The sequence below is a fragment of the Suricata suricatta genome, chromosome 16 (genome assembly GCF_006229205.1).
Source record: "Suricata suricatta isolate VVHF042 chromosome 16, meerkat_22Aug2017_6uvM2_HiC, whole genome shotgun sequence".
Classification (NCBI taxonomy): domain Eukaryota; kingdom Metazoa; phylum Chordata; class Mammalia; order Carnivora; family Herpestidae; genus Suricata; species Suricata suricatta.
Window position 1 is genome coordinate 5,760,539 of NC_043715.1, and position 25,312 is coordinate 5,785,850.

At 42.4% G+C, this 25,312-nt stretch overlaps 1 protein-coding gene across 3 annotated transcripts in view; it reads right to left on the reverse strand.

Annotated features, from left to right (window-relative positions):
- Nucleotides 1–15,044: 15,044 nt before the first annotated feature.
- HSD17B2 (hydroxysteroid 17-beta dehydrogenase 2) overlaps nt 15,045–25,312 on the reverse strand; it is an 84,594-nt gene continuing 74,326 nt past the window's right edge. For all 3 annotated transcript variants that reach the window (XM_029925232.1, XM_029925234.1, XM_029925233.1), the window contains one exon: nt 15,045–15,487. In XM_029925232.1, the coding sequence (XP_029781092.1) occupies nt 15,144–15,487 (344 nt within the window). In that variant the 3' untranslated portion in view covers nt 15,045–15,143. The remainder of the gene's footprint in view (nt 15,488–25,312) is intronic.

Here is a 25,312-nt window from a genome sequence, read left to right on the forward strand (position 1 = left end):
TGTGGTGAGCATATCATAACATATAGAGATGTTGAATCAGTATGTTGCACATCTGAAACTGATGTAACATTGTGTGTCAGTATACTTGAAGAAAAAAAGCTTTTTTAAAAAATTAAACATACTCTTAATGTATGATCCAGCAATCACACTCCTTGGCATTTACCCAAGGGAGTTGAAGAGGTGTCCACATATAAACCCCCACATAGATGTTTATATCCACTTTATTCATAATTTCCAAAATTTGGAAGTAACCAAGATGTCCCTCAGTAGTTGAATAAATAAATAAACTGTGGTACAGCCAGAAAATGGAATACTCTTCAGCACTAAAAATAAATGAGCTATGAAGCCATGGAAATACATAGGGGAAACTTAAGTGCATATTTCTAAGTGAAAGAAGCCAATCTAGAAAGACTATACTATATTCCATCGGTATTACAGTCTAGAAAAGGGACAACTATGGAGACAATAAAAAGATCAGTAGTTTGGAGGACTTGGGGGGAACAGGAAAAGGGACAAATTAATGGGACAATGGTTTTTAGGGCAGGGACAATGTATGATATAACAGTGATAGATACATGTCATTATACATTTTCCAAAGCCCACCGAATATGTAACACCAAGAATGGACCCTAAAATAAACTGTGGATTTTAGGTGATTATGATGTGTCAATGCATTCATCAACTGTGACAAATATTCCCCTCTAGAGGAGGATGTTGATAGAGGGGGACACCGAAAATATGGAAAAGGGGGACATATATGAAAACTCTGTGCCTTCCCTTCCATTTTGCTGTGAATATAAAACTTCTCTAAAAAAAAGTCTTCAAAAAACATAAAAAACAAAAAAAATGTAGTTCATATGAGGATCTGGACAAGATGAATCCTTTAGCAGGTAGACTTTGAAGTCAAGTTTACAAATGGAATCATACTCGGAATGCCTGGGTGTCTCAGTTGGTTAAGTGTCCAACTCTTGATTTTGGCTCAGATCATGATCCTCATGAGATCAAATTCTCTGTACTGGACATAGAGCCTGCTCAAGATTCTCTCCTCCCTCTCTCTCTCTGCCTCTCTCCCCCTTCTCAAAAAAAAAAAAAAAAAATATATATATATATAATTATATATATTCTATTCCATTAATAGAAATGGAATCACTCTTGATGAGAATTCATTTAGGTATAGAATTCTGGGTTGAAATTTTTTTCGCATACCCAGAAATTAAGAGCTATTATTCTTCACATACCCTCCCCTAAAGAAATATTGAAGAATGAACTTAGGAAAATAAAGACAAATTGTGTCATGCAAAAGAATTAATGAGGACAAGAATCAGCAAGAATTGATTGGAAAATCTAAATATGCAATGATTGTAAAAAGTCTAATTATCTGGTTTTAAAACTATGCCAGAGGGGCGCCTGGGTGGCTCAGTTGTTAGGTGGCTGACTTTGGCCCAGATCATAATCTCATGGTTCATGAGTTCGAGCCCTGCATCAGGATCTGTGCTGACAGCTCGGAGCCTGGAGCCTGCTTCAGATTCTGTGACTGCTCATGCTCTGTCTCTCTGCCTCTCAAAAACAAATAAACATTACAAAAAATAAAATAAAATAAACCAGAAAAAATAACATGAGAAAATGGGGGGGCAACATTTTAGGAAAGTTAAACTATGTTAAGTTCCTTATTTTACTCAAGAAAAAACTAGAAATACAAATTTATGCAAATATTATTTTTAAAATAGAACATAAAGTGTACATGATAAAATTTTGAGGAACCATCAAAAGAATTGAACTATAATATATTCATATTAAAAATAGGAGGTAAAAAAATCCAATAAGACACAAAGAAGAAAAATAAGAAATAAAAACTAGGGGCACTTGGGGAGCTCAGTTAAGCATCTGCTCAGGTCATGATCTCACAGCAGGTGGGATCGAGCCCTACATTTGGCTCTGCGCTGACAGCACAGAGCCTTCTTGGGATTCTCTCTCTCTCCCTCTCTTTCTCTGCCCCTCCCCTGCTCATGCAAGCTCCCCCCCCCCAATAAAATAAAATAAACATTAAAAAAAAAAAGAGGGACACCCGGATAGCTCAGTCAGTTGAGCGACCAACTTCAACTCAGGTCCTGATCTTTTGGTTCATGAGTTTGAGCCCTGAATCAGGCTTGCTGCTCTTACCCTGTCAGCATGGCACCTACTTCAGATCCTCTGTCCTCTCTCTGCTCCTACCCCGCTCACTGTCTTTCTCTCCCTCTCTGTCTCGAAAAATAAATAAACAAATTTAAAAAAAGAAAGAAAAACTGTATGGCATTGGCACAGGGTAGACAGATAGATCAATGGAATAGAAGAGAGTCCAGGAATAGACCACTATCTATATGGTCAGTGATTTTTTACAAAAGTGTCATGGCAATTCTGTGGGGAAGGTAAAGTCTGTTCAACAAATGGTGTAAGAACAATAGATATCCATATGAATGAAAGTGAACTGTGATTCTTACTCTTGCCAGTGTGGACTACACACACTGGTGTGTAGGTGTGTTCATTTCTCAAAACTCATTGAACTATATGCTTGTGTGTGCATGTGTGTGTGTGTTCATCATACACAAAGCAACACTCAATTTTTTTATGCTTTTTATTTATTTTTGAGAGACAGAGAGAGACAGCGTGAGCAGGGGAGGGTCAGAGAGTGAGGGAGACAAAGAATCTGAAGCAGGCTCCAGGCTCCGAGCTAACTGTCAGCACAGAGCCCGACGTGGGGCTCGAACCAACGAACCTTGAGATCATGACCTGAGCCAAAGCCGGACGCTCCACCGACTGAGCCACCCAGGTGCCCCTCAGTTTTTAAAATCTCTATTAGAACTGATTACGTCTAATTCCTCTTCAACATTTGTTCTCAGCCCAAATGATCCCTCCTCAGAAAGGTTCTCCGTAACCACGTGAGACCTTCAGCACCTTTCGCATTCTGGATTGTGCTGTCTTCAACTTGGAAAGAGTAAAATGTTGCCTGGCCAGAATTCCTTGTCCCCCCACGGTGCAACGCCCTGCAGCCCCCAGGCTCACTCATGCTTCTATCCTTATAAAGCCCTTTCCCCTTTGTGTTTGTTTGCCCCATTGCCTCCAAGCACTCCCAACACCTCACTCTACCCATTCTCACCTTGTCTTTCCATCCCCTTCTCTTTGTCCTCTTTCACTAGAAATGCTTACCAGGCTGCATCCTGCAAGATGTTGAGGATAGCAAGGCAAGAGGTAAGAGCAAATTCCTGGTTGTTAGTTTGAGCTTTAGAACCCCAAACTTGCTTGCCCTGCCTGGTATCTTACCAGAGTCTGTGCATCCCAAGTCTGTGCATCCCTTACCTGATGAATTTCTGTTCAAGATCTGAAATCATTTTTGCTTCCCTGAGAATTGAGGCCTTACAGGGAGGTAGAGTCAAAGCTGATTGCTACATTGTCTTCTCCAGCGGCTGCTTGCTCATCCTCCTGAGTCTGACACGAACTGGGGCATTGCAGGATACATTCTAAGGGAGGGATGACCAGAAACTGTCCTTGGAGCCCATCAAGCTGGGCAAGGTTGCATTTCACAGTACGTCCTTCTGAGGAAGAGGGGCCTGACATTCAGCCTTCAGTCCCCTTCGGTAAGGGGATCCTTGAGACTTTGTGTATCTAGCAGACAATGGTAGATTGTCTACTAATGTGTAAAAGGCCCCATAGAGGCTAGCATCCACCCTGAAACTTAGCCTGGGGAAGACGGGAAGAGACATTGACTTTGACTGGATTAAAGTCCTGAGGTCCTTGAAGGAAATGGCAAAGTTTTATAGGCTTCCTTGAGTAGGTCTCAAAGAAGAAAGCCTAGGGGCACTTGGGTAGTTCAATCAGTTGAGCATCCAACTTCAGTTCAGGTCATAATCTCACAGTTCATGGGTTTGGGCCCTGCATCAGGCTCTGTGCTGACTGCTAGCTCAGAGCCTGGAACCTGCTTCAGATTCTGTGTCTCTTTCTCTCTCTGCCCCTCCCCTATTCACGGTCTGTCTCTCTCTGTCTCTCAAAAATAAATAAAATGTAAAAAAAAAAAAAAGAGAGAGAGAGAGAAGTCTAAAGGCATGAGCCAGTTTTCAGTGAGGCCTCTTAGCTCATGTTCAGCAAAAGTGTAAAATCAGTCACAGCCCCTCTGCCCAAGTTTCATCATCCACCCAGCTTTTCGTCAGAGATGCCCTCACCCCTTCTTGGCCTTCTGTCACCTGGCTTGTGTCTTGGGATTACAAAACCAGTTCCTGGATGGAACTGATTCTGTGGCTTCTAGCCTCAGACCAGAACACAGGCTCCTCCCTGTGGTCCAGAGCTTGCAGACCTGGCTGCTGAGCCCCTAAGTGAGGCTGATTTTGAGATCAAGCTGGGCAGCATCATGTATCCCCAGCAGGTACCAGATAGGCATTGGAGCCACTTCTTGAGGGTTTAGGAGCAGCAGATATCTGAGTTAGAGTGACTTGGGCAGCCTGAAATGTCAGGCAGTCATTCAGGGAAGAGCTGTTACCCTTCTTACATCTCCTGGGCCCCACTGTCAAGGGTTTTATCCTTTATGGGCTTCTTTTCATAAGAGCCAGTGGTGGTTGGCTTAGTGGTTAGAGCCCTGATAGGAAACAGCTAAAAGCAAGCTCCCTGGACACTCACACTTAGTAGCACCAATCACACATTCACATCAAACAACTAATTATTTGCTTCCTGCATGTTTATCTTCCTTATTATACTGTCATTTTCCAGGACAGCAGGGATCCATCTGTTCCCAGATATACCCCCAGTTCCTTGCACCTTGCCTGACACAAGGTAGGCACTCAGGAGAAACTTAAATGGGAGAAGGAGTTGCTAATGCAGTGGGTGAGACCTGAAAGAGGAAACCCAGGGTTTGGGGTTGGATTATGACTCCCTCCTGTTCACCGTGTAGGTTGGGTGGACTAAGTGAACTGGGCACATCAGAGAAGGCAGAGCACCCAGGAGTCACAGAAGAGAAACATTTGATGTCCAGTTGGACAGATAACGTATGAAATGCTTCTTTCCTTAGAGTTTAATTCGTATGGCTACTATACTAATCAAAAATAATAATAACCCAGTTACTTTTGATTAGTATGTACACAGTACTTTTTAAATCTTCTTGCCTTTGATCTTAGGATGTTCCTCATGTTGACACTCTCTCTTTTTCTTTTTTTCTTTTCCTTTGTATTAAATTTATTTTAGAGAGAGTATATGCATACCAGTGAGAGAGGGAGAGAGAGCGAGGGAGAGAGAGCGAATCTCAAGCAGACTCCACATTCAGTGGGGGCCTGTGGGCCTGACATGGAGCTCCATCCCATGACCCTGAGATCATGACCTGAGCCAAAATCAAGAGTCAGATGCTCAACCAACTGAGCCACCCCGGTGCCTCTTTCTCATTTTCAGCGCTTTGTGCTCCCTGACCCTGAGAAGTCCGGGGAAAGTCTTGATATATTCCTGTCTCCTACACAGTGATTTCTGGGAAGACAGAGGTTGTCTTTACTTTGGATCCACTCCTACCTCCAACACCTGCTCACGCATTGCTGTTGCCTCGGAATCTACGAGAGTGGAGTTACCTCCCATTTCCCAGCAAGGCAGGAAGTTCGTCATTGATTCACAATGAAGCAGAAGTGACAGGACACCAAGATAATAGAAATCAGTTACACCTTCCACTTTCCTTTTCCTGCATACAAATCATGATGCTAGGCATTACCTGTTCAGCTTTAGGTCTCTGCTTCCTTGTGCTTTTCTTCAATTGTCCATTCATAGCTGTCCTGAGCAGGAAAATGTTTTGTCCCCTCTTATTATTTCACTCAGGACAGAAATAAAATACCAAAATAACACTGAATTGGTGTTCTTTTTACATTAGTTGAAATATGGGTGACGGATCTTTTTCCCAATTTTGCATAAAAATATAAATGTCAAGTGTAACTTTCAAGCAGGAAATGTTGACAATTTAAACACTGCGTAATTATAAGAAAGAACATTTCAACAAAGGACACAGATACATTGCTTACGACTTCTCTCTTACCACAGATGGACATGCCTTCTTTGGAAGAGTTTCAGAGGCTCCGGTATGGCTCACTTAGGAAACTCATTACACAGTAATGCCAGAAGGTCTCATGATCCTCGTGGGGGAGACACACTCCGACAGCCCCCAACGAACTTCAATGAAGCTTGACACACTAGGTGACTATGGATGCCTTGGAATGAATGAAGGATCATTGTTTCTGCTCCTGGGTCCTAATCTTCCCATTTCTCTTAATTACAGCAGGTCCGTTTACTAGATGGGTGGACCACACACCTCTGTAAGGTCGCTTTCAGCACCTACCAGAACTGAAAACAAATTTTCCATCCCCTTCCAAGTTCCTCACGCATTCAGCACACAACACTACACCCATTGCTATCAAAACAACACATTGACGTGAGATAAACGGCTCTGAAGCCACAGAGCTTGTCTATGAAATCCCGACTCAGGAAGCGCAAGTGGTCGTCTATCTAGGATGGAAAAAATAGTGGTACGCCTGGGGGGCTCAGTCGGTTAAGCATCTGATTTTGGCTCAGGTCATGATCTTGCAGTCTGTGAGTTTGAGCCCCACGTTGGGCTCTGTGCTGAGAGCTAGAGCCTGGAGACTGCTTCGAATTCTATTTCTCCCTCTCTCTCTGCCCCTTCCTCACTCGTGTACACGCTCTCTCTCTCAAAAATAAATATTTAAAAGTTAAAAAAACAAATAACTGCCTTTGGCCTCAAATTTTCTTTGCCCCCTCACCTTCCTTCAATGAGAGATGGTATTCCTTCATGGCGAAGCCACAGTTTTAATTATTCTCTGGTTGTCCACTGGCCCTCTCATTAATGAGTTAAATAAAACTCTGGTGTGTGTCCACTGGGCATATATATGAGATTTTAACATATTCTGAAAACTATTCCTTGCCATTGGGAAAGGAGGCGGAGGGCGGCATGGAAGTTGTGAGTCCTACAAAGGTTTTGAGGAAGGTACATACACAGGCTTGCATTCTCCAGGGGATCCCAGGCTCTCCATCAGCAGGGGAGCCCACACGGCAGGTAGAGATGAACATATATATTATCAGTGTCTTGTTTGGGCTACTTGGTTATCTAGTGATGAGAGAGATCTTGTTGCCTTTCAACATCAGAAAAGATTTTAGTGACTTAATGAAACCATATCAGCATTCTGTCAGGAAGCAATATATCACCTTGAGCCCAAGTCCTCTTGAAATGGCATGATCTTTCACTTCTTCACGCAAAGCTCATGTTCTAGCTCCCACCTATCGTTACTACAGTACCCCATGATTAGCAGTATGGAGGAATAATAACTAATACTCATTGTGTGTCTACCAGTTCCCAGGTAAATTCTAAGCACCTAGAATGGATTAAGTTATTTAATATTATAACCATACTGTGAAATAGGTACCACTGAAAATCACCCTCTCTGTACAGATCCAAGTATGGAGGCACTAGAAAAATCAGGTAACCTCTCCAAAAACCTCATAGCTCATCAAGGGCAGAACTGAAATTAGTGCCCTGGAAGAATCTATGCTCTTAACCACTGCACAACTGTTCCTTTCACAAACTACAAGTTGAACAAACTCAGTTTAAAAAGCTCAACCCTTGGAAGCATGAAAAATTCTGGAAATGGATAAACGTGATGGTTGCACAACATTGTGAATACTGAATACCACTGGGTTGTACACTTGGAAATGGTTAAAATGATAAATTTTATATTTTGTGTATTTTACCACAGTTTTAAAAAACTCAATTCTACTACATAATAGCTTTGAAATGTGACTTTGGGCAAGTTCACTTTGTAAACCTAGTTTCTTTCTTTCTTTTTTTAAATATTTATTTATTTTTGAAAGAGTGCCCGCAGGGGATGGGCAGAGAGAAGGGACAGAGGATCCAAAGCGGGCTCTGCACTGACAGCAGCGAGCCAGATGTAGGGGGTTGAGCTCATGAACCATGAGACCATGGCCTGAGCTGAAGTAAAACCCTCAATAGACTGAGCCACATGGGTGCCCCAGTAAGCCCAATTTCTTATTTAAAAATGGAGATAACAGGAGCACCTGGCTGGCTCAGTCCGTGGAGCATGTTACTCTTGATCTCAGGTTTGTAAGTTTGAGCTCCACATCAGGTGTAGAGATTACTTAAAAATTAAAAAATACTTTTTTTAATCTTTAAAAATGGAGATGGTAAGAGTACATATTTCAAGGTAATTGGAAGAATTTAGTTGGTAATCCAAGTAAGCTATTCAACAGAGCTCCTGGCACATAGAAAGCCACCGATGATTATCAGCTTGAAAAAAAGAGAAGGCAGTAGGGACTCTATCAGGAAGAGTGGGAGGTATAAACGTCATTGTTTGTCCTTGAAAGACTCATCGTGCTCTTGTGGAAGGAAGTAGCCAATTGGCAGTGAAATCTGTTGTTTGGATCAGAATGTTCTTAAACTCATGGCTGCAAAAATGTAGAGCCATACTGGCCAACCCACCATCTGACCTCCACCAAGAAAGGACATACTGGTGTGACCTTTGTCCATAGCAAATGCTCTCCCATGGCAAGGAGAAAACAACTACTATTACTCCATGAATAGGCCCTTGTTGAATGTCAGGCACGGGCTAAATTCTTTGCATAATTATCCTATTTAATCATCACAACTGCTTGATGTTAATATTACCACTGCCCCTATTTCTAGTGTAAAAAGAAAAAATTAACCCTAAGATGCAGAGGAGTTAAACAGCCTACTTAAGGTCATTGAGCTGTGGAACAGCAGGCTCAGTCGGTGTGTTTTAGTCATTTTGGGCTGCTGTAATAAATACTGCAGGCCGAGTCACCAAAGACAAACGTTTATTTCTCATGGTTCTTGAGCCTGAGAAGTCCAAGATAAAGGTGCTGTCAGATCTGGTGTCTGGAGAAGGTTCCCTTCCTGGTTTGCAGAGGGCCACCATCTTGTTGGCAAGAGAGAAAAGCAAGCTCTCTCCTTTCTCTTCCTGGATGGGCACAGATCCCATCACCAGGGCTAATTACCTCCCAAAATCTCCACCTAATACTATCACATTGATGGTCAGGTTGCAACAGAGGAATTTTGAGGGGACACATAGAATCTCTCCCCCAAAATATCCAACATTACAATGGCAATGACATGTATTGGCTTAGACCTCTTATGATTTTTTAAGTGTTTATTTCTTTTTGAGAGAGAGAGAGAGAGAGAGACAGAGAGAAAGTGAGTGGGGTAGGGGCAGAGAGAGAGGGAGAAAGATGTTCCAAAGTGGGCTCCATCCTAACATCAGAGGTCACAAGGCAAGGCTTGAACTCAAAATCTGTGAAATCATGACCTGAGCCAAAGTTGGGATGCTCAACCAACTAAGCCACCCACGTACCCCAGGTGCCCAACTTCATGATTTTTCAGAGCTGTTTTGCTATTTACCATGGGCATTCAAGATGCAAGTGTGAATTTTGTGTTTATCAGTGAAAAAATGTTTTGCAAACTCAAGTCTTACCTAGAAATCATAATCATAACAAAGAACAGTATGTCTCAAGTTAGGACTAACTGTATATGGAATTCACCTTGAAGAGTCAGGAAGAGAGAACATCGGACAATACCGGAGACAGATTACATTATGTCCATCAGTGGATCATTATCTAGGGTGAAAATAGGAGGAAAAACAGAAAGTAGAGTTAAATAAAGTTAAAACTTGCAGGGCAATTACCAGGTCACTGGAACCTCCTCACCATGAATGGAATCACCCGATTATAAGAAATAACTTGGGACAAAAGCTTTGAGTTTGTTGGTCAAGCTTCCTGTTTCCCCTGGCAAGCTGAGATCTTTGCTTTAGTCATTCTATATGTTGCAATCTGGTAAATAAACTCTGTGATGGTCCAGGATAGAATGTCTTATCATCCTAGACACAATGTACCTTAAACTGTTATTCCAGCCAAATATCATTCCAGTTGTTTAGGACTGCCAGGGATCATCTGAAATATTTGGTTTGTACCGTGAGGTCCAGCAAGCATTTTCTTTCACCTTATTTCAAAGGGATAAGACTCATAGACGTCAGGGATAAAACCCCAAAAGAAATGTTAACAGAAAAATTCCTATTTTCCTTTTAAAGTTTTTATTTATTTATTTATTTATTTGAGAGAAAGAGAGGGTACAAGTGGGGATGGGGCAGAGAGAGGGAGATACAGAATCTCAAGCAGGCTCCACGCTGTCCGCACAGACCCCAACACAGGGCTCAGTCTCATGAGCCATGAGATCATGACAGGAGCCATAATTGAAAGTCAGATGCTTAAGCAACTGAGCCACCCAGCCGCCTCTCTTCTTTCCTTTTGATTCTTATTTCTTTTCTTTTTTTTTTCAAGAATTGTTAATGTTTTATTTTATATTTGAGAGAGAGAGAGAGAGAGAGAGAGAGCACGAGCATAGGAGAAGCGAAGCAGAGAGAGGAGACAAAATCTGAAGCAGGCTCCAGGCTCTGAGCTGTCAGCACAGAACCCAACACAGGGCTTGAACCCATGAACAGTGAGATCATGACCTGAGCCCAAGTCGAACGCTCAACAAACTGAGCCACTCACGGGCCCCTGATTCTTATCTCTTGGTGTGGAATTCTGAGCTGGGTATTGAACTCACTCTCAGAAACACCCATCCAAGCCTGAGATCCTGGAGAGAAATACTGAATTACAAGACATGTGGGTAGAGAAATACTTTATCCAGAGCCAAGCCAGAGCAGGTGTCCCAAGCCCGTGAGTGGACCACAATGCATGAGCTAATAGGGGGACTTTCGCGGGGCAGGAGGTCCCACCACCCAGAGCTGTTTGCATAGAATTATCCTTCCTCAGGATTACACCATCCAGAACAGCTTTCCAAAACATGGGCTTTATCACCAGCATAATGAAGCCGATGAAATTTAATGTTCCATTCAAATAATACAGGAAAGCTTATTTGTAGGCATTTATCAGCTCCCAGTGTAATAAAGAAATCATATTTTCTTTGTTTTTAATTTTTTTTAATGTTTATTTTATTTTTGAGAGAGAGAGAGAGACAGTGCGTGAGTGGGGGAGGGTCAGAGAGAGAGGGAGACACAGAATCCTGAGCAGGCTCCAGGCTCTGAGCTGTTGGTACAGAGCCCAATGTGGGGCTCAAACCCACAAACTTTGAGGTCATGACCTGAGCTGAAGTCAGATGCTTAACCGAATGAGCTACCCAGGTGCCCCAAGAAATCATGTTTTCACTGGATATTTTCCTAATTCCTTCCTCTTATCCTGGGTGTGTTGTAAGGATCATCTACTTTCCTACTGCCAGCATCAGAGAAACACAGAAAAGGAAGAGAGAAGGGGAAATAGATGAGGTTTTTCATGTGATCTGCGTGTGACATCATGTGACCAGGTTTTTCATGTACCTTGTATCCTGCCCTTGATCCGAAGAGCAGGGCTGGGAGAATGAAATGCTTTTTGCCATGAGTCCCTGTCCATATTTTCTCTCATATGAATTCCGATCTCCAGAACTTAAATCTCACCTGTTTGTTCATCATGCTAGTCTCTGATGCACTGGAGGTTCCCATCTGCCATTAGCAAGTTAACTGGTTTTTTGTGGTAAACCAGGGACACCAACACTGTGCAGACATGGCCAGGGCCTGGAGGAGTTTTGCATGTAATACTTGTCTCTCTTGTTTTCTGAGAAACTACAGGAATTGTGCTAAAAATGAATTATGTTTGGGGGCTCCCGGCTAGATCAGTTGGTAGAGCATGTGATTCTTGATCTTGGGGTCATGAGTTCAAGCCCCATATTGGGCAGGGAGCCTATGAAAGAAAAGAAAAGAAAAGAAAAAAAAGAAAGAAAGAAAGAAAGAAAGAAAGAAAGAAAGAAAGAAAGAAAGAAAGAAAGAAAGGAAGGAAGGAAGGAAGGAAGGAAGGAAGGAAGGAAGGAAGGAAGGAAGGAAAGAAAGAAAGAAAGAAAGAAAGAAAGAAAGAAAGAAAGAAAGAAAGAAAGAAAGAAAGAAAGAAAGAAAGAAAAGAAACGAAACATGTTTGGATGCTTATCAATACTTTCAGGTAACAATCTGCTGGTTTAAAACAGCATCTTCCCAATGAATGTGCAGTGACATGTGAAATTCCCCCCCCACTTCTCCTTCTCTTGTCCTCAGAATCTGGGTTCCGAGAGGCTGGTCTATTTGTCCAACACTGGGAAAGCAGCATTATCTCTTACTCATTAGCCTCCATTGAATTTCTTATCCCCATTTCAGGACCCATCAAGGCTGTCCGTCCAGTGGCTTCTGCTACAGCAGACCCCCACCTGCCCACGGGCATCATGACGCTCACTCTTAGCTCTTTCCCTACTGTTTCCAAGAGCCTCAGTGACTTTTCCAGTCCTCCTCACTCTCACCCAGGCCCAAGGGAGTCAAGACTGGAATTGTGGGAAGCAGCTGTCAGTCTTTCTCGAACTAGACGACCACCTTGTGCTGTACTTCCCTCTGGGGTAATCCCAATGGAGTATGGAAGCCCTCCTGGGGGAGACCAATTAGGAACTTCTCCAATCTGAGATTCTCAGACCCTCTCAATCCCTACCCAGCACCTTCTCCCCATGCCTCTTGGGGATTTTCATTAGAAGAGATAGTAGGCCCCACACTCAGGTCTTAACCTGACGTCTCCAGCTCTCTCCCACTGTTCTCAAAGAGCTTTTCCCCTCCTTCTGTGGCCTGACCACACATTCCTCAGCCTGCTTACTCCCCAGCCTAGCCTTACCTAGGGCAGTGGTTCTCAAACATGAGTGTGCACCACCAAGAAGTCTCAGTACAATACAAGTTGGTGGGCCCACCCCCAGAATTTCAGATTCAATAGATATGGTCATAGAATAATTGCCTCTAGTTAATGATAAGGGCACACAATTCCCCGGGACCATATGTGACCTCATGTGGCAAAAGGGACTTTGCAGATGTGATTACGTTAAAGATCTTGAGATGAGAAGATTATTCTGGATGATGTGTGAGCCCAGTGCCATCACAAGAGTCCTAATAATAGGGAGGCAGAGGAGACAAGACCATGGAAGCAAAGGAACATGGGAGGTCTTTGGAAGCTGGAAGAAGCAACAAATGAATTATCTCCTAGAGCCTCCAGAAGGAACACAGGTTTGCAGACAACTTGATTTTAGCCTTGTAAGAGCTGTTTCAGAATTCCAACCTGCAGAACCGTAAGATAGTAAATGTATAGTAAAACCTAGGTTTGTGAGCATAATTAATTCCAGAAACATGCTTGTAATCCAAAGCACTTGTATATCAAAGCAAATCTCAAGAACCACTGGCTCAGTTGTGATCATGTGACATTTGGCATCACTTAGTACTCCTATCACAAGACATCGCTCATTGATCAAGTTAAAATTTATTAGAAACATTTGCTGGTCTTGCAGAACATTTGTAGAACAAGTTACTCACAATCCAAGGTTTCACTGTATTTTGTTTAAAAAAATTTTTTTTTAATGTTCTTTGTTTTTGAGAGACAGAGAGAGACAGTGGGAACAGGGGAGGGTCAGAGAGAGAGAGGGAGACACAGAATTGGAAGCATGCTCCAGGCTCTGAGCTGTCAGCACAGAGCCCGACGCGGGGCTCGAACCCACGAACCGTGAGATCATGACCTGAACCGAAGCCGGATGTTTAACCAACTGAGCCACTCAGGCACCCCTGTATTTTGTTTTAAATTGCTGTTTTTCTTAATTGGTTACAAGAGCCACAGAAACCTAAAATATGATTGGGTTGGCTACTGAGAATTGGCATTTCTAATCGGTTCCCAGGTGGTGCTGATGCTGAGGTTTAGGGGTCACTTTGAAAAGCACTGGGTTATGGTGAAACACGCAATACCAGGTCCTCCTCCAAATTCTGGTCATACAAACCCTTTGCTCTCTCTACAACTGAATTAGGCAAATGGAAGCTTTGACCTTGACGCCTCTTATCTCCAAAAAGCACCCACTTTGGACCTCATCAATTAACCTTTGATTTTTATTTTTTCCTTTCTTTCTGCTCTGCTATAAAGCAATGATGACCAGGCATGCTTAGCCATTAAAAATGTATCATATTAATAATTTCATAACTATTTATCTCACTATCTTGTTATTTATTATTTTCTTTGGGGGGAAAATTGCAGAGCACTGTTATTTTATCTATCCTCCTGAAATCTCCAGGAGGTTGGAAAGTAGAAAAAGAGCCTTCACATTCTAGACAGGAAATGGAAGAAAGAGAGGTTTGCATGAATGATGTCTGAACCTCTGTGTCCCTCATGTCAAACTGCTATTTTTTCTAGTTCCTTTAATATCCCTTCTGTTCACCAGCTCCTCCCCTTTTGCCTCCCCTAGATGAACTTGACCCCACCTCTCTTAGTATCTGAACTTGCTCCGTTTGGCTGGCTCCTCCAGGTAACGATGCTGGTTTTTCCAGCCTGGGCTGCTCACCTGGGAGATGAAAGTGACAGTTACTCTGGACATCAGACCAGCCACTCCCACGCTCTGGGTCTGCCAAAAGGCCTCCAGAGCCCGAGATGAGACACCTCATCCTGTTTGCTCCAGGGCTCCAGAGAGCGGAAGGGAGAGGAGGCACACAAAGCACTGACCACACACACGAACCAATACCTTGAATACAGTAGTTATATCAGGATCTCAATTCTCAGTGAGAAAAACTCCATTTGACTATTGTCCTTGCCAGTTCCTCTTCTTTTTCCCTTCCCAATCTTATTTTTCCTGTCATTTCTTTCTCTTCCACTTTTCCTGGCAGGCAGTGGAATCCAACCTGGATTTCAGTGCTAACTGCCTTTTGCCAGCTGTGTGACAATGAACTGGCAACTTAACCTCTCTGATCCTTCATTCCCTTACCTGTTACGTAGGGGTGAAAATACCTACCTTGGTTCTCTGATGAGAACTAGATCAGAGAATATGTGAAATGTATGTGTGCAGAGCAGGCTGGCGCTTGATTCACGCTTTTCACGGGGGTCATTTCTACCCATCAGCTTTCTCACCGGTAAGTCCTATTCAACCCACAGAATTCACAGGGAAAGCAAGGGAGGAAACCACAACTTTAATGGGAAGTTCAAGTTTTCTTTTCATCCCGAGACTAACATTTCCCACATATTTGCCCGTGTGCCTTATTCTTTACTTAGGCCTGCTTAGTTAACGCTTTGGGCACGCCCCCTGTAAAGTGACACATCTTTTTGTTAAAATAATCAAATATGCCAGTAGGACTAAAGGACACAAAGCAGAGCATCGGGAAAGCCATCGGCCCTGGTGAGTAAAGGGCACAGGGTCTCTTCGCAGACACGGCGTGCCGGATGTCCCGGAGCACAGGGGACACGTCGGGGCTGCCGCTCCTGCTGATGATCTTGAGAAAATCCAGCTGCCCAAGGATATAGTCCTGTCCATAGTCCTCCAGCACTTCGGGGGTAAGGTTGTCCAGGATGTCCCGCTCCAGCTTGCTCCACGTCTCAGGCGTGCCCGAGATATCTGAGATGCGAGAAGAAGGGAGGCTCAGATGCTGGGGAGGCCAGACCAGACGTGCCCGACCCAACCAGGGAAGCAGGCTGGCTTCTTTTGGGAAGGACGGGCGTTCCCCAATGACTTTTTAAAAAATGAGCTTTAAGATGGCATTTAATATATTTTTCAACATTCATATGGAAAAGTACACACATGTCTGGGTTTCCATCAACTGAACAGCCTGTGTAACCAGCAACAGAAAGAGAAGACAAGCCAGCCTCAGAGCCCCCACTCCCAACCCCCTTCCCAGGATCCTCTGTCCCAATGACCAGGATAGAGCAGTTTTGCCTGGCATTGAACATTATGTAAATGGAATCACACACTAGTCCTGAGATTCATCCACGTATTGTGTGGTCATTCTCATAGCTGTGGTTTTCTATTGTGTATATACACCATAAATTATTTATCCATGATACTGTGATGGGCATTGGGGAGGTTTCCAATTTGGAGCTCTTACAAATGGTGCCGCCACAAATATTCTATTACATCTGTTTGCATGATCATTATATACAATATAAAATGCAATGTATACAATATAATATATATACTATGTATGTCCATGCATGTATACATCTATGTATAATCTCTTATATAGAAGCAATACCTATTTCTATGTATAAAATGAAATACACAATGTTGACTATCTTATCTATTTAATAAATAAAATTTTAAATAATATGTAATACATATAATTTATCCATTTAAAATATAGCATATAGGGGTGCCTGGGTGGCTCAGTCAGTTAAGTGGCTGACTTCGGCTTAGGTCATGATCTCACAGTTCGTGGGTTCGAGCCCTGTGTTCGGCTCTGTGCTGACAGCTCAGAGCCTGGAGCCTGCTTCTGATTCTGTGTCTCCCTCTCTCTCTAACCGTCCCCCACTCACGCTCTGTGTCTCTCTTTCTCAAAAATAAATAGACATGAAAAAAATTTTTTTAGTAAAATAAAATTTAACATATAAATTATATGTAACTAAATATATAAACATATTTGATATAGAACCAATGGGTGCTTATCATATACAATTTAATTACATATACATTTACTTTAAAATATTACAGTGATGCCTGCTCATTATGTAAAATAAATAATGAGATGTATATGTTTTTAAAATTAATTTCTTCTAAGGTAACTTAGAGTTTTGCGTGTCTTTCTACATTCCCTCCTTATTCATACAAACATGTATACACATAGGGGCGCCTGGGTGACTCAGTCAGCTGAGTGTCCAACTCTTGATTTACCACCAGGTCATGATCTTACAGTTTGAGTTTGAGCCCTGTGTCTGGCTCCACGCTGACAGCACAAAGCCTAGTTGGAATTCTCTCTCCCCGTCTCTCTCTCCCTGCACACCCTGGCTCGTGCTCGCTCACTCTCTCTCTCTCTCTCTCTCTCTCTCTCTCTCAGTAAATAAATAAACTTTAAAAAAGGCTTTGGTTTAATTTTATTTTACTTTACCAGGAATAAACAAAACCCCGAAGGATCATACTATACAGGTTTTCCAAAGATTTCCTTCTTTGCTTAGTAATAAAGACCTGCCTTCGATAGTAATGGCTATAGATTTAAACCCGAGCAGCAAAAATCTCCCATTGAACAGCTTTTAGGCAGCCACTTCTCTATCGAAGACTTTCCAGTCATTCCTGGATTTCACCATTTCGGTTGACATTGCCATAAATATCCTTGCACAATACATCCTTTTGTTAGTTCAGGGTTTTACGTCTGTAATCAGCCCCCACATTCTGGCTGCCTGGTCAAAAGGCACAAGCATTCTGAATTTCAACACCCAGTGCCAGATTACTTTCCAGAAAGGATGCAGCATCTCACATTCCCTCCTGCAAAGTGTGTGATTGCTCTGGGATTGCTGTAGGGAGGAACCTTGGTTTACCAGCTTGAGTAGCTCCTGATACACCCACCAAACTGCAAAAGGGTTTCAACAGCTCATTACTTTTCACGAAGGCACAATACCACATTTAAACGATTACCCTGACAACTACTCTCAAGGCTTCTGGGCCTTGGAAAACATGTTTGTGTGAACTACTGTTCCTCCTCTCTCTCTCCCCCCATCTCGGCTTTCTTCAAGGTGAGGGGTTCCTTTTCCTCTCTTTTTCCTCTCTAAACACCTCATGGCCTTTCTAACTATTTTTGTGAGTACCCTGTGCAGGGTCTTCAAAGCTCTCTTTCTTTACTGGATACAAAGCCACCAGACATTTGTCAACTTTCATCTGCCACTTTTGACTCCCAGTCACTGCCACTTTCGGGCTATACACAATGGAACTGTTGAGGTGACCTAGATCCAAGCCCCATCTCTGCCTCATACCACCTCTGTGACTTGGGAAACTTCCAACTTCTCTGAGCCTCAGATGAGAATATTACTGATGTGCGGAATGAAGGCAAATGAAATGTACATGAAATTAAATTTCCTTGTAACCTGCAGCCCATTGACAAATACTTCAGGCAGGCAGAGTTCGCCATTCTTCCAGAAACTCCCAATCTTAATGTTCATGCTTTGCCAGAGGCAAAAACAACCTTGGCTTGCCAATAGCCAGGACTCCAGGATCTTGTAAGTCTTCTTCCTTTTTTGTTTAATTTATTTTTGAGAGACAGACAGAGTCAGTGTGAGCAGGGGAGGATCAGAAAGAGAAAGACACAGAATCCAAAGCAGGCTCCAGGCTCCAAGCTGTCAGCACAGAGCCTGATGCGGAGCTCGAACCCACGAACTGTGAGATCATGACCTGAGCGGAAGCCAGACACTTAACCGACTGAGCCACCCAGGCCCCCCCCCTTTTTTTTTTTTAAATGTTTATTTATTATCGAGAGACAGAGAGAAACAAAGCATGAGCATGGGAGGGGCAGAGACACAGAATCTGAAGCAGGCTCCAGGCTTTGAACTGTCACCACAGAGCCTGATGCGGGGTTCAAACTCACAAACTGTGAGATCATGACCTGAGCCAAACTCAGACACTTAACCGACTGAACCACTCAGGTGCCCCTGTAAGTCTTCCTTAACACATGAAAATCCTGTTGGAAACTTCCTTTGTCTTTACCTCCTCTGACTCCAAGTATATAATTAGTCATTCCTGAGAACCCCAGTGCACTCTTTCTGCCCTGTGCTTTAATAAAACCATCTTTTGCACAAAAAATGTCTCAAGAATTCTTTCTTGACCTTTGGCTCTGAGCCACAACAATTTTCCACATCATTTTGGGGTTCTTACGTGGGGCTTTGAGTCTTTTGACCTGGACTCTGAGCCTCGATGCAAACTTGGTGAGTCCTTCCTCTCCCCTCCCTTTACGCTCATATCAGGGGCTTTTCGGGGAGTACGGTTTTATTGGAACACTTTCATGTCAGTTGCTCTGGCTGCAATTCTCTAGCCCATAGCTACTCTACCTGGAGGAGAAAGCCTGCCTTTTGGCTGGAAGTTAGTACCCAGGCCGGAATGGTAATAAGACCAAGAAACATGATGCCCTTTCTTTATTCCTGTCCTTGTATAAAAATTGTGTCTCTCTTAGGCATGGGACAGCCACCTGCGTGACTAGCACGGCTGCCAATCTTAAGAGTCCTTTGGGAGGCTTCCTCCTCATTGGTCTAACGTGACCCCCTGGTCGAGCCGCTTCTGGCTCTGAGAACGCCATTCAGAGCCAGCTGAAACCAGGGCCCAGTTCAGTGAAAGCCCAACCGGAACCACTTCCTAGGGAAGGTGGCTATAAAGACTACACGTGTTGGAATGTCGCTTAGACCATAACGGATTTCCTTCTTCACTGTTTTCCGTCAATGTCCTCTACTAACTATTTAAACTACAGAATTGGGTAATTTCCCTTTGTAAACTTTTTCTACTGCTTTCCATGGGTTAAAAACGGTGGGTTCTTCACGGACTTCACAGCAAGGTAGGGTACTTCAGTCCATTCACTGGCACCTGCGTCTGTAGCATAGGCTATGATAGGGGAGTGGAAGGACGCTAGTGTCCCTCCCGCAGGGACTTTACAGCAGGGCGGTGATTACAGCAGTTTTGTTCAAGGGACACCTTTGGGTTGCTTTGACCACAGGGACCTCTGACATGGACTGTGTGGCACGTCACCTGGGAGTTGGGGGAGGGAGGACTTTTGATAACAGACCTTCTCTCTTCAGTTCCCAAGGACTCTCCCTTGGAATGCCTTTTAACCCACTGGGAACCATTCAGATTGCAAGAAAGAACTGATCTGTAACGCTGCATGGCCTCGGTGTGACCTCTTGGTTAGATTTTTCCGGTGGGAAACCAGGGAAATGGATGGAGGTACCCCAGGTCCAGACCTGCATGGCCCTAAATGAGGACCCTGCCTACGGGCCTCTTGCAGAATGTGTTTGGCCAGTAACCCCCCTCCTGATATACTGGATGATAATTTTTTCTAAATAAGTCTCCTCCAAATAAACCTGGATTGCTGGAGGAAATCCCTGACAAAGGAAACGCTGACTGTCTCTGTTCCTCCTCCTCATTCATTTCCCAGGTTAATAGCTATCATAGGAACCAACCAACAGTCTCTGCTAAGTCTCTCTTGGGCTGGGGCCTTCAAGGAATATTCCCAAACAGCTGCCAAAAGTCCTTTCATTTCCAGTAAGTTCCCTGTCTTCTCTGGACTGCCTATTTCCTCTTTAGTGGAAGGCTCTTCTGCCTTCTCCTCCCCCTCCCACTATTTCTGCACCATCTCGGGCATGGGCTTCATGACTGGTTCTTGTGTCACCTTGGGGGCCTCCAGCACCATCAGTTCCTCTCCTCCCCTCGCTGTCACGGGGTGCAGAGAACCCCATTAGACTTACACTGCCCACTCAGATTTCCCCACCTGTGTCCCAGGTAAGAATAAACAATGGGGGACAAATTGATTGACCTTTAAGTGGACTCAGGTGGAACATAACTCGGTATTTAAACGAATTGAAACTTTTAAGTCTACCTAGGTTTACTGAAGGTCAAATAAGCTCATGTTATCTGTTCCAATTTGTCAGTAAAAAGATGACTTAAAATGATGATTAATTTTGTCTGTCTCCAAGTTTTCTTGGGTAATTGTTAAGGTAGTTTTCAAAGTCTTTAGTAATCTGAAACTATAAAGTTTTGCTTGGATGATAAAATGGGATTGAATTCATTGGACATCTAAGCCTTTTCCAAATAGAACGGAGTGCTGAAGAACTGATTACTGAAAATAGGTTTGTGCTTTTGGCTTCCTATAGCAGAGAAACTAAGAATATTTGGGTCTGTTGGAAAACATGTCCTGGGCTTACTAGATTCGTAAATTTGCCATCTAAATAATTCTGCTATAACAGTTTACAATTGGTTACTACTTAGTTTTCACTGGAGACTCGGGCTTCTAAAAGTTAAAATTCTTCTGCTAAATGTAATTGAGAACTGATGGGAATGAGGAAAGCAACTGAATTTTATAAGTTGTTGTAGAAAGTTTATGAAGGGAAATCTTTGGAAAGGAATTTTATATGTGGTCAGGACTCAGGTTGAAATTAATGGATTTTAAAAGTACATTGGTATAAGATTGAAATTCTTCTCTTCTCTCTGTTCAAAAGACAAAGTTTACTTGGATTGTTGACCTGCTCTTGATAAAAAAAAATGTAAACAAAGTGTTTGGGTTTTTTTCCCTCTTCTGTCTGCCCAGAAAACCAAAACTTTTATATTTTGTCTTTATCAGATCTTTGATTGCATAGTTAAAACTTCTCAATACTAAAGGAGCCGAGTTTTGCTAACAACTATATAACCCTACATATTTGACTTTGGAATCTCATATTGCCATCTTGGTTAAATAATTAAGTTTTGAGGTACCTGCGTGGCTCAGTCATTAAGTGTCCAACTTCAGTTCATGTCATAATCTCACAGTCTGAGTTTGGGTTCCACGTCAGGTTCTGTGCTGGCAGCTCAGAGCCTTGATCCTGCTTCAGAGTCTATGTCTCCACCTCTCTCTTACTCACTAACCCCTCCCATTGCATTCTGTCTCTCTCTCAAAAATAAATACTTAATTTTTTTAATAATTAAGTTTTAAATTTTGTAATGATCTGTAATCATATTTAGGCATGTGCTTTATAACTTTCTGAGGTTTTTTTAACATACGTCCCAGTATTTAAACTGTCAACGAAGTCTTTTTGACTAATTAGACCTTTTTATTTGGCATTTAAGCGACTCTGGAAGCATTGTTAAACAAATAAGTCTTAGATTATGTTTGGGTAACTGCTGTAACTATTCTAGAGATGAAATTCCTAAAGCTTTAATATGTTTTAATATGTGCTGGTTTTAACATGTTCTGGTATAAAGCCATCACTTACTAGTCTAATTATTGAAGAGTTCTCTGTCACAGAAATAACCGGATTTCCTTTCCAGCCATAATGAACTTTCATCAAATCTTTAACCATGCCCATTGTTACGTCTTTTGTCATTTATAGTTCTTGTTCCTATTCTCTTGCAAAACATGTTTCATCTTCAAGGAGACTCATAGAAAGGGCTTCCGACAAATACAGGTTTTTGATATCTTTAAAATCATAAAGCTAAAATTGGTAAGAATTTCCAGGACTAACGAAAAAGCTGCATTCAAACTGACTGAGAATTAGTAACATGAAGTTCAATAAATTAAGGAAGATGATTATAGTTTTTGTGACGCTTGTTTGAAACATTCCTGGTTCTCTAATGTTTGTGCTTCCAGATTAAGGAAATTTTCTCTTAAGTTATCTATGACTTTCAGAAATGTAACAAAGTATTCATTTATGAACAAATTAAAGCATTTTTCTCTGTACCTGAACCCTCTGAAATTCAAAATCTCTCAGGGAGGGTTTTTTCTTTCATGGCAATTGCAGTTATTTGCAGCAGTTCAATAAGAATATGTTCTCCTTGTGAAAGGACACCATTGGAAATACTGCTTATCTTTACCAAGGCTTTGACCAGAATGCCATTATTTGAGAGACGTGCATAGACTCAGATACGACCTGACAGCTTTAAGGAACTAAGGCTGACTTTATGAAACATGGAGCCATAAAGCCTCGTGGAAATGTTGGCCTAGTATCTTGCTCACAGAGTTCCCAGCAGCCTCCCCAGGTGAGTAAAGAAGGTCACATCCTGGCAGGTGCAGGGACCTCGGGACATTTGGGGCCTCCTGAAGAGGAATTCACCCAAATCCACAGGTATTGCAGGCCTGTCTGAGGGCAAGTACGTGGCTTTGGCTTCTGGCCTAGAGAGGCTACAAAAGTTCAGTCTAGAGATTCCTTGTAAAACGTTCCAACAACGCAGATTTTAAAAGATCCATATGATCAATGACTATTCCTGCTGAGCTTACATAAGTAATTAGGCCGAGTTTGTTAAAAGTGAATTAGTTACAAATGAATTTGTTATTTGGCTATCTCTGGAAATGAGAGCAATTACAGAGAAAAATTATGTTTCAATAACATCTTTGTAGATATTAAACTTTAATACTACTTATTTTAAACCAGATTCTGAATTCTGGTTTCCTCAAATAATTGGCTAAGTCTCTCTCTAACTTAGGTTTCCAATCTTCTTCCATTCTCTTGACGTAAAGTCATTAAAAACTAAAACTGCCTTTGTCCTAACAGCCCTAAAAACTGATGCTGGACAACTTGAGGTAAACTTCAGAGAAACGGTTCATGTATAGACCATTTTGCTTGTTATTCCTTGGGGATAATAACAAGACCCCATGGGCATATAATTACTTGAACAACTGGAAAATGGGATGGATTCCCCGAATAATTATATATGAAAAGGCTTTTCTCACTGTAGGTACCAATCAATGGGTAAAGACTACAGTGCTTTATTAAATTATTCAGTTTTTGCAGGTTCAAGCCCCACATCAGGCTCTGTGCTGACAGCTCAGAACCTGGAGCCAGTTTCAGATTCTGTGTTTCCCTCCCTCTCTCTGCCCTTCCCCCACTCGTGCTCTGTCTCTGTCTCTCAAAAATAAATGTTAAAAAATAATTTTAATCATTTACTTGAGGACAGGTTAATGCATAAATCTCTCTAAATAAATATGCAAACTATATCCTCCCTAAACCTGATCTGATAGTTACTAGCAACCCACCCCATATAAACCCAAGAGACAAGGTTTATTTAAAGAATCGAAACTCTAACACAACAGGGAATTTAATGCCAAAAGGAAAAGGCACCTACTGGGTCATATTAGGCACTCCCACAGCCATAAAATTAGAAGGACATTCCTTAGAGACCCAAGAATAAAATCTGTATTTGGGTGACTCAGTCAGTCGGTTGAACATCCAACTCTTGATTTGGGTTCATACCATGATCCCAGGGTCATGGAATCAAGCTCTTCACTGGGCTCTGAGTTGAGCATGGAGCCTGATTAAGACTCACTCTTTCTTCTTCTGCCTCTCTCCCTAACTTGTGCTCTCTAGCTCTAGAGTAAAATACACTACAACAGCCACAACGACCCTCTACCTTCCTCACAGGAATCCAGTGTGCCAGCTAAAGGCGCCTTCGTATTCCTGTGAACCTGTGGAAGACTTCAAGGTTCTCCTCAAAGGAAAATGATGGTTGTACCTTTCTTTCTCATTCTCCTTTCCCCCATTTATATGGGCCATTCAAGAGGATCCCCAGACACGCTGGAATTACAAACCAAAAAACCATCCTATTCAGCCACCTGTTTCCACTCCGTCTGAGGATGCTTAGAGCCTGACATCTAAAAAATCTTCTCACGGGCAGCCCTTGGGACTCAGACACTGGGTTTATAATTTGCTCTAACCATTAACTTCTATTTTTCTTTTGTTTCCATAAAGGTGCCTCTTATTCATGACCTGACTGCTTGCTAAACACCACCATGGATGAAGGCTGCACAATTAAGGCCGTAAATGACTCTCCAAATGGCATCAGATACCTTAACTCCGTACAGGTTGGAACATGTCTATCATAGAAACAGAATGTTGTGCACGTATTCCAGGTATCATAAGCATGTCAAATCGGCTCGTTAACCTTTCTGTCTCTTTCCTTTAGTGATTGGTTGAACTCCTGGACTGGAGGAAAATTTTGGTCAACTATCAAAAGTCTTTCATTCAGGCTTCTCTTTCTCCAAATAATGTTAACCTTATTTTGTTGTCTTCTTCAATGTCTCCCTGCCTGGTGCCAAGACTCTTTCTGCCATAGCTTCCAGCTGATCAATGATCCTTTCTACTCAAGGAGGCTTATCTATGCTGTCTACGTTGGATTGATGACCTCGGCCTTTGGTAACTCCTATATAGAAATTCCCCCAAATGACCAATGTTGACCCATCGGTAGGGACATCTCTACGCTCCTAGTCAGCAGGAAGAAGTTACAGAAGATAAGACCTTCCACCCTCAGCAACCTGAAAGATTTAAGGGTCAAAATTGTTCAGAGGAGAATGATGTGAAAAACAAGGCAAAAGAAATATAGGTTAAATTAAATTTCCTTCTAACCTTGGCCCATTGACAAATAAACTACTTCAGGCAGGCAGAGTATAGAATTCCTCCAGGAACTCTCCAGCTTAATGTCAATGCTTTGCTAGAAGCAAAAAGCAAACTTAGCTTGACAATAGCCAGATCTCCAGGATCCTGTAAGTCTTCTTTAGCAAATGAAAATCCTTCTGGAAACTTCCTTTGCCTTTACCCCCTAACTCCACCGTACAGAATCAGTCATTCCTTACAACCCCAGTGCAGTTCTTTCTGCCCACAGGGCCAGTCCCCATGCTTTAATAAAATCACCTTTTTGCACTGAAAACATCTCAAGAATTCCTTCTTGGCCTTTGGTTCTGAACTCCAACACTTCATTACAATGCCTACCTCCTAGGTGAGGATTAAGTGAAAC